Source organism: Harpegnathos saltator, unplaced genomic scaffold (genome assembly GCF_003227715.2).
Source record: "Harpegnathos saltator strain DR-91 unplaced genomic scaffold, Hsal_v8.6 scaffold248, whole genome shotgun sequence".
NCBI lineage: Eukaryota > Metazoa > Arthropoda > Insecta > Hymenoptera > Formicidae > Harpegnathos > Harpegnathos saltator.
Genome location: NW_020230037.1, coordinates 671,571 through 688,093, shown reverse-complemented (window position 1 = coordinate 688,093; position 16,523 = coordinate 671,571). Strand labels below are relative to the sequence as shown.

The 16,523-nt window shown below is 47.1% G+C and overlaps 1 protein-coding gene across 1 annotated transcript; it reads left to right on the top strand.

The window, feature by feature from the left end:
• The first annotated feature begins 769 nt into the window (after window positions 1–769).
• On the top strand, window positions 770–16,223 carry LOC105183049 (tumor necrosis factor receptor superfamily member 3). The gene is made up of 2 exons (XM_019841355.2): window positions 770–1,232; window positions 13,681–16,223. The coding sequence occupies exons 1-2, from the start codon at window positions 1,146–1,148 to the stop codon at window positions 14,155–14,157; spliced, it is 564 nt and encodes a 187-aa protein (XP_019696914.1). The 5' UTR covers window positions 770–1,145; the 3' UTR covers window positions 14,158–16,223.
• Window positions 16,224–16,523: the final 300 nt, after the last annotated feature.

Here is a 16,523-nt window from a genome sequence, read left to right as displayed (position 1 = left end):
ACTTTACAAATAGAACACCTTTTTTTTCGGGCGCGCACTTTATCGGCGACCATTCGCCAGGCGTGGAGCGAGGGAATTTTCGGCCATCAGCATGACCGCACACTTGGGAAATGTCCGTTGTCGCGTGGCTAAAAAGTGAGCACCTGCCCTCGGCAGAAGTTGACTCGCTCGGATGTGCCAGTGGAGGTGGCACACCACGAGGCGGTTCAGCTGTTGCTGCAGCTGAAGTAAATGCTGATTCCATGAGAATCGAACCCACCTACCGCTCTCGGAATAGCTTTTCCTTCTCCTGCTTTTTTATTCCTCTTCAATAACGGATCGCGTGTCGCGCGTTGCCCTTTATTGCTCGAATGAGAGAGAGATGTGTGTCGAATCGTTGGAGTCGCTCCCGTAGACCTCGTCTCTTCAACTTTCTTCTTCGGCGTTTTTCAATGAAGCGTTGAATATTCATCGGTATCGAGTCAAAATAAACTCGTGCAAACAACTTCCTAATGTCTACCTAATCTCATCGTTACTTAATTGTCTCGTGACTATCGATGACTCGCCTCAACGAGCTCTTCCTCGCTCCCCGGGACAATCGCGCTTCTTTGAACTTGAATTTGATTTCTTCACCGCGAAAGCGCCGAATTCAACTTTTTTTGGATCGAACAGGTGACCTCTCGTTTGCCTCGTGCCTCGTGTCGTTTTATACTCGAGGATAGTCATTTTGCAAACACAAGTTACATTTGTAATCTTTGGACCTTTTTGTTTCTTTTCACGAGCAAACGGCCGCCTTTGTATTTGGTGTGCCCATGCGATGATTCGTCGGTATGGGAACTCCGGTGTTCGTGCGCTTGATCAGAACACCGTAAAAGAGGGAGAGGGATGCAGTGAGCCACGTGACCGAGCGCGTGTTCAACAGTAACAGCTGCACCGATGCAGTCCTTTCAATTCACGTAGAACCTTCGTCGAAGCAACACTGTGGCGATCAGCAGAGCGAAGTCGCCCTGGGATTCGGGGTCCTAAACAAAGTCGAGACATACGCTCTTCAGTTTGGCTCGCGGCGCGAATCGACACGAGACCGATCGCAAAAACGCGCGATTCCCGAGGAGCGAAAAAGTGATTGCAATTAGAGTGACAGGAGGTCAACCGCACCCCGAAGGATAATGGATAACCACCGCGTCAGGCTGATTTGCAATCAACCTCTGATTCTGGCGGTCGTAATTGTGTGTGCGCTGGCTATATTTATCGAGGTTTGTGCCACTTTATTTTTAATAGTTAACTTTTCTGCTTGTACTTGACTTGTACTTGATCCGCGAGATAACTTGCGAGTCGATTGAACCGAGGTTCGCCAGTTCGCCGTGTCATAATTCGAAGACAGAAAAAGTCACATCGGCCAATCGTCTTTGATGGTTGCCGAGTCTAAAGGAGTAGATCAGCCGAGTCGGCAATCAAAAGTGCGAGCGCGTATTACAGCGTCGTCGCATTGTCGATCAAGGCGTTTACCGCCGGATGAGTTGCGTAAGGAACGGTTCGATTGCGTCGCGATAATACACGCGGCTACGGCTATAATTCGTCGATCAGCGTCGGTTGGTTTTCCCTGCCCGAAGCGGCGCTCTCGGACGGCGCGATCGTACCTGTCATCGTGTACAATCAAAAGGAAAAGAAAAGAAATAGTTTCGCTCCTGCTCTTCCGCTTTATCAATCCTGCGTTCACACTTGAACGCGCCCTTGCAGCATCATAAGCGCCTTATTAAATCAGACATCGAACTGATTGGCCGACTGCCTGTTGGCGAAGCGGAGAAAAGCGATCCCGATAGCAATCGTGCCGAAAGCACGGAATTTCGCCCGATTCTACGCACACATACACACACACACACGCACGACGATGTTTATTACACCTCGATTATTCACCCGACTGAAACATATTGCTGATTGGATAAAATCAGTTCTCACGTGTGCGCAGTCCATCCCCGTGACGATGGCATACGCAAGTACGGGCAGGGTGATAAAGAAAGACGAGAGAGAGAGAGAGAGAGAGAGAGAGAGACAGAGACAGAGAGACTCTTGTGCGCGAGGGTTGAACCGGAAATATCAAGCTGCGCGAGCACCTACACAATATGTGTGAACGAGATATGATTCGTGGGAAGCAAAAGTCGCTTCATCAAAGCCGCGCGTTTCATCTGCCTCTCCCACGTGCGGTGATTTATGCGAACCCGTAAATTCCATTCGAGAGTCGTTCCGCGCCAAAGGATTTCGCCAGCGAGGGGGAGAGCGGGCAATTAACAATAAATACGAAACTCCACTGGCGAGACTCGTCCGACTTATCGATATTCAGCCGTAGCGCAAACGAATCTGGACGATTCGTCGTCACGCTCCAAAAGGCGGAGGTCCGTCTGAGAATTAAGTATTAAACTCGCCCTGCAAAACGGTCGTTTACGAGAAGCAACACGTGCAACTTTTAGCAGATGGCAAGCCTGCGATACGATTGTAGACGTAGAGAGAGCTTCTTCAAGCACCTTCGCGCTCTTGCTCCAAATCGATCGAGGCGCGTCGTCTACGTCCGGTCCTACTCACGCTGACGCGTCGACGAAGCGCGCGTCGATCATCAGCGTGATCGATCGACAAAAAGTCAAGCGGTGCACCTCGTCGCTAAATCATTCGCATATCACCTGTAATTTTTTTACCATTGGGGACTGCGTACGCGCGCGCTCCCTGTTTGTACCCCACTTCATTAATATTCTAAAATCTGTTATTTTACTTTTCGTAAAATAGCGTTGAGACTCAACCTTAACCGGTGCCTGCAACCGAAATTCAGAGAGAGAGAGAATGAAAGAAAGAAATCATTCGCACCTCTTCGCATACTTTGCGACGCGTCGTGTTGGCGGGGCCCGACGTCGTGCGTGCGTGCGTGCGTGCGTGCGTGCGTGCGCGCGCGCGTGTGTACGTGCCGGCGGCGCGAATAACACACGTGTACGCGCGACGAGTTGAACGCACGAGCACAAAGCGCACGGTCGCGCGTGTCACCCGCGATTGTGTTGGTGCGCCGGCCAGCACACACGGCTACGCACATTCACGCACCACTCGCACACCGTGTGTCAGCGGGTTATTCGGTTCACTGGGGTACACACACCGTGCTTTATGAGGCTCATTAGCATGGCATGGGAACCGAGAGCCGGCGATTCCGCTGCTCGCGCTGCGATTTTCGCGATGCCCCCTCGTCGTCGTCGTCGTCGTCGTTAGCCCTGACTCCTTCGCACTCCCGTCGCACGACCTCGCTCACGCACTTCGCGACGGTACATATGTTCCCCGACGATGGAAGAGAGTGTGTGTGTGTGTCGCATAACGAAAATACCATGAACATATCTGCGAATAAATGGCTTATTAACGAGGTCATTATATTAATACTATTGCGTATTAAGAGCACGATTAATTGCGCATGTAATTAATTCCGAGCAATAACGCCGTGTACCGGCGAATTATCGTTATCCGGCTATCGCGATCCGCCGATGTTAAGGTACCAGGGCGCGGAAAGAAAGTGCTCCCCCCCCTCTTCTCCGAGGCGGGGTCGATGCGATCGCGGAAAGAAATAGGTCGTCCTGCATCCGTTCGAAATGCTTTTTTTTTTCTTTCTTTTTAGTACACTCTTCGATTTTTCGATTATGAATTTACGGAGAAGAAATGACGTGATAATATACAGGGTGTCCCATTTTAAAGGAGCCAGGCGAAAATCTCGAAAAATATGAAAAATACGAAGAAATGTTTCAGACAAAAATCGTACGGTTTCAAAGGAGACATAAAACAATTGTTATCATAAATCTGATGATTTAATTATTTATGACTTAATTTGATGATTTTGAAATCTTCGAAGGTCGATAAGTTAACCCTTTGGGTACATTTGACGGCTGATACTCGTCATGCGCATGTTTTGGCGTAGTATTATTATTATTATTATTTATTATTATTGTTTTGTAATTCTTACTAACTTCAGCATCTTGTTTAAACTATGTATATAACTAAAATAAATAAATTTTTTCGTAAAATGTGTTACATTTACATACGAGTCCATATAGCAGCCCGGTTCTTTTATCGCGGGATCCATCAGAATTTTTGCGCTCACCCAACAAATCGATTATCACACGCGTGTCTTTCATGCGAATTTTCAGGACGCACTCGAACCAAGGCGAGACGCCTCTCTTCCGGCAAACTCACCATCCTGAAAATCCACGGTAACCTCGTCGTAAGTTAGGAAAACGTGAAGGAACTCGCTCGTCCGAACGGCGCCTTCTCGTCGTCGGACTTGCGCGACTGGCTGAAAGATACCTTGTTTACGTCGGGGCGGCCAGGTCTCGACACAAGTGTGGATCTCATTAGCATCGTAAGAGAAGCCCGAGGGCCACGGTTTCCTCCGCGTTTGCAATTGTCGCGATACCACCACCTCACCGCGGCTACATTGCAGCGAAGACGAGACGAGGCGAGACGTTCTAACGAACGGTAACCGTCGACGCCCGTGCAATCGACACTCGCTTCTTAAGCAGCGTCTGCGTTCGACCTCCTTTTCCTCCCGACTGAATAATTTTCCTCCTCCTCCTCCTCCTCCTCCTCCTCGTTAACGCGCAGCGACTTGGCCCGTTTGACAGACAGAAACGAAACTGTAATCCCTGAATTTCCGTCCGCTTCTCAGCCGGGCGATACACGAACTCGGCCACGATTATCGCAATCTCCTCGATCGATCCATCGTGTGCGATATTTCCACACTTTCCTCCTCAACATTCCACGGCCAAGTCGCGACATTGTACGCTGGGCGTCACGTTCAACGTTTCGCTGTGTCTTCATCTGTAAGCGACGGCGTCACGTTCACGACGCACAGGCCTAATGCGCCTTATTCGCTGCGTCGCGAGGCAGTTACAAGAGTATGCTTTTACCTGGCTCTGACGTCCTTCCCTTGTCCAGGTGCGCGGTAACCTTGTCGATCCGACCGCGGGATACGCGGCGAGGGCGGGGTGCGCGCGGAACAATAGGGTGCGTAGCGGCCGAAGATAATTATCGCGGTTCTCGACGCGGCAGCTGCGTCTGTAGGTTCACCCTCCAGGTAACAGTGTCTTCCTCCGGGAAGTAAAAGCAACCGGCCGACAGGCTCGCTCGACTAAGGAAGTACGTACACACGCACACACACACACACACACACACACGCACGCACGCATTCATCACGCAAACACAAGCACACATACGCAGGGGGAGAATCCAGTCTAGCATGACTCCGCGGGTTGCTGCCTGTTGCAACTTCGGCGGTAACCATCTCCTCGTCCTCGTCCTCGTCCTCCTCCTCCTCTTCCTCCTCCTCCTCCTCCTCCTCCTCCTCCTCCAGCTACCGCGGGACCTTGCGGTTCTCTCGAGCTTGCCGCCGGCTTTCCAATTGGAACCGACGCAGGAAAGTATCGGCCATACCTTGGAACGCGATGGACGCAACGAGTACGTTCCACTTACCCGCCGGCGCCCCGGCGACGTGGTCGAGAGGACACCCTTGAAAGATTCACAAAGTGTCCTGCCGCATGCTCGGCCGACTTGGCATTTCCCGATAACGTCTCCCGATAGCCGTACGGCGGCTGGAGAGGTGCGACCTTATTTCGCGCAAACGCGTCTGCCGACACATCGAGTCCGATGGATGGATGTGTCACGCGATCGATGGCGGCGGCAGAAAATCGGAAGAAGCTCAATCCGCCCGTTCAATATCTTATACCGTAATGACGTTTGGGACGTGTTCCCCCACGTTCGGCTTGGAAATTACTGCAATTTCTCTCTTGCGCGCAAGGTACCCGCCTCTTCCGCTGACAAATGGAAGTGGGCCACGTTCCCTTAGGTGTGTCGGGCAGGATGAAAATCCAGTCCCGAGACGCGGTTCTCCTCGGCCGCCTTCCTCCTCCGACTCGCCCATACGTACACATTAAAAATCCTCGTCTATCGTCGTCGCTAATTATCCTTGTGTGATCGCGCAACGAGGTACCTGCAATCATCAGCCGAGCAGGTTCAATAGCGCAATGGCGAGAGAGTCGGGCTCCTCCGGACATTGGCGACGTCCTCGGGTCTCGCGAACGGCCATCCTAAGCTCGAAACTCGACGCGTCTTCAGCGTCATCTGCGATAGCAGCAGGAGTAATAGATTAAGGACGTAAGAGGTCGGAGAAAGCTGTTTTTCCAGGAATATAGGGAGTAGAGTGAGACCGTACTCGAAATGGTTGAATTCCATTTCCTACGGTTTGCTGCCTTACTCTCATCCAATGATAGTTCGGCAGCAACACGTAAACGTGCGCGATAAGAGATACGCGTCGACGTTGATTGGCTTATTGTAATATTTACTACACGGCATTATAGACATTCGAACATAAGGAGGTCTTAATTCTACATACAGCCTAGGGGCCAGTTGTTCCAACTTCTTGGTCTAAGTTGACTGATGGTTCAATCATATGTTTGTTAAATGTTGACAGTTAAATCATTTGTCTTTGTTTTCCCTTCGACTTGGACAAAGACAGACATATGATTGAACTATCAGTTAACTTACCAAGGAGTTGGAACAACCTGCCCCTAGTCTAAAGATTAGGGTAAGTCCGGGATAGATGAACATGGTTTCTTTAATTGGAGATAACACATCTGTATTAATGCAATAAATGGTCAACAACATATTGACACTTTCAGTAGAGAATAATGTTTAAGGTACAGAAGAGCTTTTATGAAAAAAAATTCATGGGACGCCAATAATAACGAAATATTAAATAATATTCTGTGAGAGATAGATGGTCGCAGATAGATGGTGTCCAGTTAGGTTAGATGGTCAAGTGTCAAGGGATAGTTGGACATACGTCATCTCGGTAACGAATTTTTAGATTAAACACAATGTTTGTTTAGTCGTTTAAGTCCAGGTCCTAATGTTGCAACTCAAAATAAACCGTATTCGCAAGGTATTTTTCCGACTTGTGAAATATATTTTGGAGGTTACTAGAAACATGAAACATTTATTTATTCACAATAACAGTGCTTCTGTGCATCAGGAAGATACACACTTACTCGTGGTACATCCAACTTACGACTGACCGATCAGCGCTGACGCCTAGCATATATTAACAAAATTGTTATTATTACATTATTATATTAACAATATTAACAAAATTACAGCAATTGACCATCTATCCCGGACTTACCCTACTCTTTTCATCCGTTACTCTTGCTGTCATTGTAGACCACGCTTTCGCGGTGAAGTCGCCGCACTGCGGAAGCGCGACGTTCAAGCGCGTCCGCAGGACGCGCCATTGGGCGCGCCCGCGGTACTTTCACGCGCGGCTCGCACGTGCGTTCGCAGGTCGCTGTCGACCGTCTCATGGAAATTTATCGCTGGTGGTGCTTTGGCTATAAAAAAAAGAGGGAAGGAGAGTCCGGAGAGGGGGACACAAAAGCGACAGCAATTACCGCTTCCGTTCCGCTCGTCATGCCGGAAGTTCCTATTCATACTCGTCACTGCGAGCGCCGTTACTTCCGTCATCGGCGCTACGGTTCGTTTGCGGCCGATCGCGGCCTGCCATTCGGCGTCGGATTTTTTCGTCGGCGAAAATCAATCAGCCAGCAGTTCGGCCGGCTCCGAGCGGGCTTCGAGTGTACATCGTCCGACCCACGCGCGTTTCCGCCGAATTGTTTCATCGCTCTTCGTCTCTCACGTTGCCCGCTCACGTTGCCGGTGCGCCGTGGATTCCTCTTCGTCGGCTTCGCGCGAGAGAGCTCCGCACCATAACCGCCGGTTTACGACGCGCCTGTGGTGGTCGTGTTCGCGGCGGCGGCGGCGGGAGGAGGAGGAGGAGGAGGAGGAGAGAGGGGCTGCGAGGAGAATACCGCGAGAGAAAGATCGAAGGAAATCGCCAAAGGGTGCTCCCGACGCTGGTGCCTGCGAATCTTCGAGTCCGTATCGTCGCTCGAGCATAACGCCGAGCGCTCCGAGCGACGTCCCGGCCAACAGCAGCAGCAGCAACAGCAACGACGACGAATATACCCCGTGGCCCTTCTGCGCGAACGAGTATGAGCTTTTTTCTGTCGATCGATAAATCTCAGCCGGGTCCATCTATAACCGGACGATCGCTGCGAGGCGTGGATCTTCGGAGGAGCAGAAGAGTACGACGCGAGCCTCTCATGAATGTATTCCCCGCCGAAGCAGCCCGAGAGCGATGCTCCTCTCGGATTTTTGTCTACCTACTTCATCGTTCGAGCAGTCCGCCGCATATTTCCGGACAAACGCGAGCGTCAGCTCCACTTGGCCACTCTGAGAGGGAGAGGAAAAGAGAAAGAGAGACAGAGAGAGAGAGAGAGAGAGAGAGAGAGGGGGGAGGATGATTTTCATATTAAAATGCCGTGGAGAGATAAAGTTTGAAATTAGCGGCGAAACGAGCTTCCGCAGAGCTTTGCTCGCGTTTCTCCAACAAAAGGCTGCCGCTGCGCTTCGACGCTGTGTATTATTCAATGCGTTAACTCCACGAGCTAGCCGTCCGCTCGACGACTGCTCGAAGGCTCGTCACTCATTACCAGCCGGCCTCGTCGCAGCCGTAAATCGACAGGGTGTATTCCCGTCCACAAGTCTGCGACGAGCGGCTCGCGTTACTCCTTTGGGCCGAGGTGACGGGTGTTTCAACGGAACCGTCGCGAAAATAATGTCTATGCTCTTTGTCTCGAAGAGGAAACTTCGCTGGTATCAATCACTCGCGACGAGCGCGTCAGTTTCGCAGGCTTAGCCCTTTGTATCCTGATGGTACTTAAAAGTACCGCTCTACACATATAAACGCTCTTATGTTCTGAAACCTTTTTTATGCCTTACTCTACATTCCTATACTTATAAGCACCATCTTAAAATGTAACCATTAAATTGTTATAAAATTGATCTTCCTATCCCTTATGTTTATAATATGCCAGAAGTTATTCAATTACACAAAAATCCCTACATTTCTGGTCGGTATTTATAAGTGCCACTTAAAATTTAACCATTAAATTGTTATAAAATTTATTTTTCTATTCTTTATGTTTATAACATGCCAAAGGCTATTTAATTACACAAAAATTTAATAAGGTCTTGGATAAATTTACCCTTTGCTGCATAATAGTGGTCCTCCCACAATGCCACCTATTGTCCAAGCTTGTTTTTCCAATCATTTAAATTTTTCACATATTTGGCATATTTGGTATATTGTTGAACTACCAAAATGTTCCTCTAACTAATACATCAACTTTTAGAATCACTTCAAATAAGTCATTTGTCATTAATAAGCATATGTTGAACAAAACTGTCGTTTTTAAAGAATAAATTCGTTTACATAAAATTTTAAATAATAACGTATACTTCAAAATCGTTACCTGGAGGTTTTTAGGGTCGCCGAATACAAATCCGATGTAAAAAATACAAAATTCAAAATGGCGGACCCAATATAGCGGACGGAATTTTCAAAATTAATCGAGTTTGCTTGAAACTTGTTACTCGGGGGGTTTGTGAAAAAACTGAATATGAATCCGGTGTGAAAAATACAAAATTCAAAATGACAGATCTCATATAGCGAACATAATTATAGAAATAAAACAAGGTGACTGCGTTAGAAAACTGGGCACCCTGACCGATGTCAATCGAACCTTGCCGTATATATCCGTCATAGCTCTGGCATTTCGAATCTCCGATAACGAATTTGTAATTAGCAACCTCGGGAACCCTTTAAAATAACAAATTTCCCGCCAACTCCGCTGATTTTGAAAATTTCGTCCGCCACATTGGATCCGCCATTTTGAAGTTCGTATTGCTCACACCGAATTTGTATTAGGCGATCCTAAAAATCCCCGAGTAACAAGTTTCACAAAATTATATTCATTAGAAAAAAACGTGCAACAGAGAGTTAATTCAGGATATAAAGGGGGTAAAACGAATTCACGGTCACGGTTGCAGACTTGACTTGTGTGGGCCATTACGGTAGCATTGCATTTCCCAGCAATTGTCGCGTCGTCCGCGCGATCGCGAAACGATCGCCGCAAATCGCAGGGTAGACACATGTCGGAGGACACATGCGACTCAGCGCGATATTAAAAAGGTGCCCCTCCGCGGCTGCCAGAGTCGGTCAGCAGAGGCGACGTAATGACCACGGTGTGTGCGGGGAAAGGAGAAGAATGAGTGAGGTGAAGGGTTTCGAATTAAGGCCCGGTGCTAACGATTCGCGTGATGCGCGGTGACTGTTGGCGCGTGCCGCACGAAACATCTGCCAACAGCTGCTGCCTTGAGAGGGATCGCCTGTTGCCTGTTCTTGCCTTTCGCCTGATCATCCGACGCCTTACGACGAACATTGCGCGGCCGCCGATACACGAAGAATTTTTCTTCTTACTTTTTTTTCCATTTGTGGAACTGTTAACTCTCGAAATAGACAGATATGCTACGTATATACGATATACGATCTGATACTACGATACTGAATTAACTCTCTATTGTACGTTTTTTTCTAATGAATATAATTTTGTGAAACTTGTTACTCGGGGATTTATAGGATCGCCTAATACAAATTCGGTGTGAACAATACGATACTACGTATAACAGATATGCTCGTACAAGTGTTACGACACGAAGGAAGAAGGAACGAAGCGCCAAGCGGCGGAGGAAACCGGTTGCGCGCTGTTAATAATGCGCAGACTGCGATTATTACGTTTGTCATCGTTCTTGCTCGTTGTCATTCTCGTCTCTGTAGAGTCAGAGTGTGTTGAGCAGGAAGAACCTTGAGTTCAAAATTACGGACACTCGATCACGCGCTCACTGTAACTACGTCAAACTGGAAAAAAAGATCGACAATCTCTCGACACGAATATTCGAGATGGAAAATGTGATCGTGCGGTGGTCGTTTGATATCGACGAAAGCGCATTTCTTGTTACTTTTCTCTTTGTGGAACTGTTAACTCTCGAAATAGACAGATATGCTACAAATGTTACGACACGAAGGAAGAAGGAACGGAGCGCCAAGCGGCGGAGGAAACCGGTTGCGCGCTGTTAATAATGCGCAGACTGCGATTGTTATGTTTGTCATCGTTCTTGCTCGTTGTTATTCTCGTCTCTGTAGAGTCAGAATGTGTTGAGCAGGAAGAACCTTGAGTTCAAAATTACGGACACTCGATCGCGTGCTCACTTGGTAACTACGTCAAACTGGAAAAAAAGATCGACAATCTCTCGACACGAATATTCGAGATGGAAAACGTGATCGTGCGGTGGTCGTTTGATATCGATGAAAGCGCATTTCGACGATGTTACTCGAGAACAAGTTTAAAGAATGAGATCGAGTTTCGATCGATCGACGCATCGATTAGTTTGATTAACTTCGGAGGAAACTCGAGAGGAGCCGATCGGCGAGAGTACAGCGGTTATTTTAACGTATTAAGGGCAGTATTTTATGCGTGAGAGAGCACAGGAGGCCTGCGTATCGCGTCTCGATCTAGCCAAAGTAGGCGGAAGAATGGCGCAAGGTGTTCTCAAAGTCAGGTGGCCGCCTTCCCCTGTGCACCTGTTGTCCGACGGTTGAACTTGCATTTCATCAGTTCAAGTTAGAAGGGTGGGAGGCGAATAACGCATACGCGATTCGTAGCTTCTCGCCACGGTTCGCTCGTCACTGCTAACATACATTCAGATCAATTGTGTGTGGAATCAGCTTTCATGTCCTCGCGTGGAATCGCATGCCCGCATCGAGCCGCACCAAGCCGCAACACGAAGATGATTAACAAGACTATCTAATAAAGTATTAATCAATCTGACAACAGTAACTATAGCGGTTACGCGCTATTAAATGATAATCGCGATAATTAATAATATAATTCATGTCTTCTTTTTTTAATTTAGTTCCACTGTAAATAACGCGAAATTTAAAATTCAAAACTGCATTTCGTCAGATATCTCATTCACGTGAATAAAATATTGTGATAAATTGAAAAATCATAATTACGTTAAAATGATTGATGAAGTACGCAAATTATTATGCAAGCAATAAACCATAAGGAAGCACATCCAATGAAGTATTACATCTAATGAATTATTAAATCAACCTGACAACGTAAGAAATCGTAGCGGTTACACGCTGTTAAATATTAATTACGATAATTTATAATATAATTCATGTCTTCTTTTTTTTAATTTAGTTCCACTGTAAATAACGCGAAATTTAAAATTCAAAACTGCATTTCGTCAGATATCTCATTCACGTGAATAAAATATTGTGATAAATTGAAAATCATAATTACGTTAAAATGATTGATGAAATACGCAAATTATTATGCAAGCAATAAACCACAAGTTTCAGTCCGCTATACGAGGGTAGTCCCAAAAGCACCTGACCTGACGTATAGATAGCGGTTATTGTTTGAAAAGAATGACTATAGTAGAAAGTACCAACCTTATAAAGCTTAAGCTTGAAGTTTGACGACGCTACGTTGTTTAGTATTTGTTTGGCAGCCATCAATAGTGAACGCTCTCAGTGAATTTGTAAACATGGAAAAAACTGGTCATCGTTATGTGATACAATACTTTCATTTGAAAGGCCTCAGTCCAACCAATATGAAAGCGGAGCTAGATTCTACTCTGGGGGAGTCTGCTCCTTCGTTTACAACAGTAAAATATTGGGTGGAAGAGTTTCAACGAGGCCGTACAAGCTGCGAAGACGAACATCGCAGTGGTCGACCAAATGAGGTGACCACGCCAGAAATGGTGAAGAAAATCCACAAAATGATATTGGATGACCGTCGACTAAAAGTGCGCGAGTTAGCAGACATGGTAGGCATTTCAAAAAGTGCTGTACATCGCATATTGACTGAACATTTGGACATGAGAAAGCTGTGCGCGCAAGATGGGTGCCGCGATTGGAACAAAAACAGCGTCGTAAGGATGTTTCAATCGAGTGTTTGGCGAAGTTTCGCAGCAATAAAGCCGATTCATAAGCATGGATGAAACATGGGTCCATCACTTCACACCTGAGACGAAGGAACAGTCAAAACAATGGACCAAGGTGGCTTGATGACTATTTTGAGGAGCTTGACGATTCTCACTATAAACACTATAAACATATCGAAGCTATTGAACATCGCTGGAAAAAGTGTATTGAGCTAAAAGGAGACTATGTAGAGAAATAAAGATATTTTTTCCCAAATTTTTTGTGTTTTCTTTGTTAGGTCAGGTACCTCTGGGACTACCCTCGTGCCAGGAAATTTAAAATGCAAAATTGCATTCATCAGAGACATCGTTCACACGGAAAAAACATCGTGGTAAAAACATCGTGGTAAAAACATCGTGGTAAAAATTATCGAAGCAAATCATTATAATAATGTTACAAGTAGTGAATTACAAGGAAGCAAAATAGCTCGAGCAATCATCATAATAAAAACACATTATGTAATAAAAACGTTTTAAGTAGAGAGTAGAACATTTTAAATAAATACAACGGCACAATTCCGTTCATATTTCCGCACGATCCGAGATCGCAGGAAATAATTTTGTTGTAATCTTTACCGCAACACTTTCTCCGTCGCGCCCAAGGCGCGACTTTAAGGCGCGGATTAAGATCCGCGGCTCGAAGCCGACGAGGCTTTTTTTACGACGACGTCGATCTGCTATACCGATATCTCAGGCGAGCACTAACCATCTGCCGTTGTCCGCCATTGATTCCAGACGGCTGAGAGCAGGCCTCACATCAGGCACCATCGGGACGGCTCGCACTGCAGCAGATGCGGTCCAGGTTGGGGCGTGATTAGCCGGTGCGCCCGCGGCCGCGACACCCAGTGCAGAAGATGTCCCGCCGGCACTTACAGCCCGCATCACAGCACGCAGCCCTGCTGGAACTGCGCCAGGTGTGGGCCAGGCCTCTACGAGGCGCATCCTTGCACGACCCGCTCAGACACCGTCTGTGATTCTTGCCATCGCTCCGCGCCGGATAACCCGGACTACCGGCGGAAGTGCGACGGTCGAGCGAGATTCTTCCTAGCGCCGGAAGACGCGCGCAGCACCGCCGAGGAGAGCGTGCTGGTGAACGAGCCGGCGTACCAGTTCCAGCTGAGCGACCGGGAGCAGATACTGGAGAAGGACGTGGAGGCCATCATGAGAGACCAGGCGGCCGTCCGGCAGGAAGAGTCGAGCAGGAGACTCTAATCCGGACGACCGTCCGGACGTCGGTCCCGGCTGACGAAGATGGTGCTGGCGACGATCCTCGCGCGTCGATACGGACGAACGTTGCCGCGAGTCCACTCGCACTTTTGAGGCTCCGCGCGAGATCGCGAAGAGTCGCGTAAGGGTTCGCATAAATTCGTAGAGCGAGATAAGAATCACGTGGGCTCGACGCCGACGTCGAGCCTGCGATACTAGTCAATTAGCGTGTAAGAGGCCACGCTTAGCCAAGGGATAGCGTAAGGGGAGGGGAGGAGGGGTACGGGCTTAAGGGCGGCAGTAAACTCTCGTTCGTGTATTTATTTGCGAGAGGAACGGTGGAACGGGAGAGTCGCGAAACGTTCCTCTCAGAACATAGGACACCGATGCTCCCTCTTCCCCCCTCCTCCTTCCCCACCCCCCTCGAGTCCCATCGAAGACATCGGTAAAGCATTTGAACTATTCAGCAAGAGAGAAATCTGATTTAGGCACAGACTTCTATATATAAGCTAGACTGAGAACTTTCATTGGTTTTCATGTATAAAAGTGACCCTTATGTAAAACATAAAATCATACGCACATGCGCATTGCAAGATCCCAAGTTAGTACTCTGTATATTGAATGAACATTGAATGTGTGTCATTGAATGTGACATTGCGAGAGGAAATATTAAATACTGGGTGAATATTAACATTTTTTGGAATAAAAATGCCTGTACGGTGCAATTATGTTCTTTTCGGGAGCTTGCAATACGCATGCGCGAAATTTTAATACATACTTTTAGGGGACGCGTCAAAGAGATCAGTTATCGGTCTAGTGCAGTGTTCTTCAACCTTCTTTCTCTCACGGCATACTCAAACCTATGGACATGTCGCGACTTATGCATTCGTATAATCAATTTAAAGAGGCTTCAACTTTGAATGTATATATTTACTGTGCTTTGAACTTGTTTTCGAAAATAATGTAACTAATGATTTTTGAAAATAATTTCGCGGCACGCCAGTGTGCCGCGGCGCACCGGTTGAAAATCACTGATCTAGTGCATACTACTGTGGTTAAAAAGTATCCGAACTTTATTTTTAAAAATTAAAATTACAATTCAATCATCAAAGTTCTTATAGTCTCCTTCAAAGTAGTCCCCATTGCTTGCAACTCACATATGTCAGCGTTTGATCCAGTCCTAGAAACATCGCTCATACGCGGCGACATGGCTTTCAATTCACGCAGCGATTTTTCTTTCACGTCCTCGTTTCGAAACAATCGTTGTCCGCGAAGTGGTTTTTTCAGTAGAGGGAACAGGAAAATGTCGCAGGGGGCCATGTCTGGTGAATACGGTACTTGCGGAGCGACATTCGTTAAGTATTTTGTCAGAAATTCACGCACAAGTGTCGAGGTATGCGATGGTGCGTTGTCGTGATGCAAAGTCCACGAGTTGTTTTCCCACAATTCCGGTCGTTTCTTACGGATTGTGTGCTCCAAGCATGATCCAAATGATATTCCAACTTCATCTGCATATCTCTCGCACAGTCAATCGACAATTTTGGAGCACCAATTCTTTCACTTTCTCAATGTGAGCGTCATCCGTTGACGTTGATGGTCTTCCAGAGCGTGAGTCGTCTTCAACGGATTCTCGTTCTTCTCGAAGCTTCTTAAACCACTCAAACGTACTTGTTTTCGATAAACAACCATCGCCATAAGCTTTTTGCAACATTTTGAATGCGTTTGTGAGCGAAATTTCGTTCGCGCGACACAAAATTTCAAACAAATTCTTTGCTCCATATTTTTCAACATCGTAAAAATCGCCGTGCACAACGATCTTCACTGACATAAACAACTGCCACTTTCAAACGGCTTGAAGGAACGCCATGATTTTTTTCACCAAATGTGAAGGACATGTGTACCAAATTAAGAAAGCAAACGGATTTGATTTACAGTTCACCCGCGATTTTAAAAAAATAAAGTTCGGACATTTTTTTATCGCAGTAATAATGTAGAGGTTTGTGGACTCAGGGGTACACCGCGCTCTCGAAAGAGAGAGAGAGAGAGAGAGAGAGAGAGAGAGACAGAGAGAGAGACAGAGAGAGAGAGAGAGAGACAGAGACAGAGAGAGAGACAGAGAGAGACAGAGACAGAGAGAGAGACAGAGAGAGAGACAGAGACAGAGACAGAGACAGAGACAGAGACAGAGACAGAGACAGAGACAGAGACAGAGACAGAGAGAGAGAGAGAGAGAGAGAGAGAGAGAGAGAGAGAGAGAGAGAGAGAGAGAGAGAGAGTGAACAAACTGAAGTTATCAATCAACTCATGTTATGTATTATCATATGTATCTCTCACGTTCTATCAGAGTCAAACGGTCACCCCTACGGCGTTGG

What these genes read in the sequence shown, in the direction of transcription:
- LOC105183049 (XM_019841355.2), top strand. Translation starts at nt 1,146, where the DNA reads ATGGATAACCACCGCGTCAGGCTGATTTGCAATCAACCTCTGATTCTG. An exon ending in CGCTGGCTATATTTATCGAG is followed by an intron (nt 1,233 to 13,680) that starts GTTTGTGCCACT and finishes CATTGATTCCAG; the next exon opens with ACGGCTGAGAGCAGGCCTCA.